Source organism: Anoplopoma fimbria, unplaced genomic scaffold (assembly GCF_027596085.1).
Source record: "Anoplopoma fimbria isolate UVic2021 breed Golden Eagle Sablefish unplaced genomic scaffold, Afim_UVic_2022 Un_contig_8438_pilon_pilon, whole genome shotgun sequence".
In the NCBI taxonomy this organism is placed as follows: Eukaryota; Metazoa; Chordata; class Actinopteri; order Perciformes; family Anoplopomatidae; genus Anoplopoma; species Anoplopoma fimbria.
Window position 1 is genome coordinate 1 of NW_026553193.1, and position 4,218 is coordinate 4,218.

The 4,218-nt window shown below is 47.4% G+C and overlaps 1 protein-coding gene across 2 annotated transcripts; it reads left to right on the plus strand.

Annotated features, from left to right (window-relative positions):
* Nucleotides 1–45: 45 nt before the first annotated feature.
* LOC129116384 (ankyrin repeat domain-containing protein SOWAHC-like) lies at nucleotides 46–4,013 on the plus strand. Of its 2 annotated transcripts, XM_054627299.1 has the most exons (3): nucleotides 46–523; nucleotides 662–879; nucleotides 937–4,013. In XM_054627299.1, the coding sequence occupies exons 1-3, from the start codon at nucleotides 190–192 to the stop codon at nucleotides 2,122–2,124; spliced, it is 1,740 nt and encodes a 579-aa protein (XP_054483274.1). In that variant the 5' UTR covers nucleotides 46–189; the 3' UTR covers nucleotides 2,125–4,013. The 2 variants fall into 2 exon arrangements, with proteins under 2 accessions (XP_054483274.1, XP_054483273.1); XM_054627298.1 differs by having other exon boundaries at nucleotides 46–879.
* The last annotated feature ends 205 nt before the right edge of the window (nucleotides 4,014–4,218 follow it).

Sequence of the window (4,218 nt, forward strand, 5' to 3'; positions counted from 1 at the left end):
AACGTCCCCAAAAGTCTCCAATAACACCAGAAAAGTCTCCAATAACACCAGAAAAGTCCCTAATAACACCAGAAACAGTCGGTAAGTTGGCAACACTGAGAACGCAGTGAGACGCTCTACGTCACAGTGGACGGTTCTCCTCCATTCACCTCGTTAAGGGAGCGTAGGCCGTGCGGGACGGGGTCTACAATGGCGTCCGGGTGGACCCAAGAGGCCCTGCTGGTCTTCCTGCAGGAGAAAGGGGGCAGAGCGAGGAACACTGACCTCATAGAGCACTTTAAGGTGGCGTTCCCGGAGGAGCCGGAGGAGAGAGCGGCTGTGCGGAAGGCGTTTAAAACCCACGTGGACAACATTGCTTTTGTGAAGACTGAGGGTGACGTCAGATACGTCTGCCTGAAGAAAAAGTTCCGGGTATGTGGGAGTGACGCAGCTCACCTCACAGCCCAGGCACGTGAGCTGCACCTACCTGGCTCAGGTGACGGAAACGACAGCCAGCTGAGAGAAACGGAGTCAGTCTGTGCAGGTGAGGAGGTGGACAGGAGCTCACCTGAGATGGGGAACAGGGAGAGCTTTAAGAGAGAGAAGAGGGAGTCCGAGAAGGAGAAGAAGGAGCCTGAAATACCAGCCATCTCAGTGACTAACGCCTCTCCTCCTCCTGCAGACGGATCCATGTTCAACCTGCCGGGACCTGAACAGACCGGTACTACAGGACAGGTAGACACAGGACAGGTAGACACAAGACAGGTAGACACAGGACAGACAGACACAGGACAGGTAGACACAGGACAGGTAGACACAAGACAGGTAGACACAGGACAGGTAGACACAGGACAGGCAGACACAGGACAGGTAGACATAGGACAGGTAGACACAAGACAGGTGGACACAAGACAGGTAAACACAGGACAGGTAAACACAGGTAGACACACAAGACAGGTAGACACGGGAAAGGTAGACACAAGACAGGTAGACACAGGGCAGGTGGACACAAGACAGGTGGACACAAGACAGGTAAACACAGGACAGGTAAACACAATACAGGTGTCTACCTGTCTTGTGTCTACAAGACAGGTAGACACGGGAAAGGTAGACACAAGACAGGTAGACACAGGGCAGGTAGACACAGGTAGGGCTGGACTACACCCCAGAGACAGACTTTACCCAGAAGGCCTGAATGAAGACAGACAGCCGGGGTCCGAGGAGGAGGAGGAGGAGGAGCAGGAGGAGGAGGAGGAGGGTGAAGGAGGCAGCCGTAAACACTTCCTGGAGGCCATGAGGAGCAGCTCCCCCCAGCTGAGGAGGAGCATGGTGATACGCAGCTCCGTCTACCTGCACTCCACCAGGAGCGACGGCGACTCGGCCTCCCTGGTGTCCTCCAGCCCGGACGAGGACCGGACCTCGGTCACTCTGGACCCGCTGGAGCACGAGTGGATGATGTGTGCGTCTGACGGGGAGTGGACCCGCCTGAGCCCCCTCCTCCACGCCGACCCCACCCTGGTCCTGAGGAAGGACTTCGTCACCGGGTTCACCTGCCTGCACTGGGCGGCCAAGCGGGGCGAGCCGGAGCTGATGGCGCTGCTGATCAACTTTGCCAAACGGCACGACGTCTCCGTCAGCGTGGACGTTCGGTCCAACGCCGGCTACACGCCGCTGCACGTGGCCGCCGTGCACAACCACATGGAGGTGGTAAAGCTCCTGGTGGGGGCCTACAGCGCCGACGTAGAGGTCAGAGACCACAGCGGGAGGAAGGCCTGCCAGTACCTCACCGACAATGTGAGCGTGGACATACGGGACATCATAGGAGCGTACGAGCGCTCTGACGCCAAGAACGCCGACCGCAGGGACGGAGGCCGCTGGAGGTTCTCCAAGGTTCTCCAGACGAACCTGAAGCCCCTCAGGCTCCTAGACCCCAACGGCTGCGACTCCGTGGACGGGGAGCTCCGACCCAGAGAGAAAGTCCTCAGGAGGAGGTCCTCACTCAGCAGGATGAAGCCCAAACTGCAGAGGCTGCGCCTGAGGACGTCGCAGATTGTCCACAGCACCACGCTCCACGACACGGAGGAGCGGGAGGGAACCGGGAAGGGTTCCTTTAAGTCCAGACCCAAGACCCACTTCTTTGGGTGAGAACAATACTGACACAGGACAGGAAGTGGCTTACAGGGTCGTCAACGGTTAAAGCACACAATGTTTTCAGTAATATCGCAGAAGAACATTTTTATATTACAGTGAAATGGATGGCTGGATGAACACATGAGTTTGGCTGTGTTTATTTTATTTGTTACAGGTGAAAGATGATACTTTGTGTTATTTTATTTGCCACAGGTGAAAGATGATACTTTGTGTTAATATTCAGCATCTCAAAATGTGAACATTTATATTCCAAATAGCCAGCAATCCTTAAAAAGCTAGTATATCTCTTTAAATCCTTTAGTCAAATTGTCCCATTAGACTCAATTTTAAAATCATTTATTTCCTATTCATCACAGCTGAAGTGAATTTAGTAGTTGTCACAGAATGTATTGTATACATGGAGGAAAGGATATCATATATTTGCCCTATCCATTTGTTTATGGCAGTGTGACCCTCAGGTCATCGCTGATATCTGATATTGCAAGTACAACATGTTAGTAACATTTATTTATATTCCAAGCATAACAGCCGATATTCCTACTGCTGTAGTTATTCTGTAAGACATCTTCAGTGATATACTGCGTACGTATCGCTGATGTTTGGCTCCATGATCTTCCACAAACACATTGTTTTACAAAGTTATCAGTCTGAGATGAGACGTTAAAACTAAACATGGTGCCGGCTCCTCTTTATCCACACTCAGCTGACTCTAAAGCCTCTGGAGCTTGAGTCTGTAATCTGCAGCCAGGTCTACTGTGTCACAAGGTTGTGGTGTGAGCCGGGCCCTTCTGGTCTCTGCTAGTTTTACTTTTCATAGTTTAATGGGACCAGAATTTTAATTTAAGGAATTCTGATTTTTAAAAACTAGCCTATAACAAATTGGACTAAAATGTTGTTTTTTTTAACCTCAGAACTGTGTTTTAACTTATGCATAATGTTCCTGTATGGCTTCAATCCACTTACCAAATATAACCCTCCATGTTCGTGACTCATTTCACCATCATTTGAGGTTAAAACTAAGTTACACATCTCCTCTGGAAATACTAAAGCCATCTGTAGCGGGCTAAATCAAAAAAAGAGGATAAATCCTCTGTTTTAAGGCGCTGCACAGACCTGACGTTTATAAATGGTTTTCTGAACAGGAACGTAGAGGAATGTAAAGTTTGTTTAATAAATGTGTATTTCATGAGATGTCGAATGGAACCAGACTGGATGATAGAAACATTTTGAACTCAGGAAAAGTCCTGAGAAGCTCCCGGAGTTAATCCGTCACACATGAACAGATTCATTTAGTCCACAACATGCTGCTTCATGTCAGAACCACACTTCAGACGCACTCTGTTCAAGCTTTGATCTGGTGAGGTTCTTAATTAGAGGCCGTGTATCTGACATAAATATCCCGTGATGGTTTGTGAGGACAGACTTTTTTAAATATGTCCTGTGTTTCCATATGAGGAATCAGTCTCTCTGTTATTATGCCAGCCAGCCTTTTCCTGTGCAACCACAAGTTTAAACCTCTACATTTTCAGGAGTACCACGGTATACCAAAAATATGCTTTTACAAAATAAGACAATTATAATAAAGTAAATGCCACTTTGGATAACTGTAATAACCACCGATTTACTACTACTATGATTTAATATCCTTTAGCTGCATATTTAAAACTACTGATTACTGTTGTCTCCAGTACCCTATTTCTTTTTTTTTGTACTGCAATGGCACCTTTAATGTTTTTTATTAATTATTTGCACATTTGAACAAAAACAGCTCTTTTTATTTGCACATTACAAAAAGTTACATAACACAAACCTTTATGTTGAAAGAACAATAATATTTACTCTGGTTAATTGGACTGGGTTAAGGGGACATTTCATGTTTGATGTTCTTACTCTGATTAAATAAATAATAATGTACATTATTGCAGATGTATAAATGACTGTGTGTCTGATTTGGCTATTTTTTTTATTATCTCACCTTAAATCAGTTGAAGAGATCTTTACAGGGCATCCAGTTGTCCTTGTTGTGGCACAAGTGGGGTTTCCTGTGGTCCCTGAAGGGATTCTGGGGGGGTCAGCAGCAAAATTAAC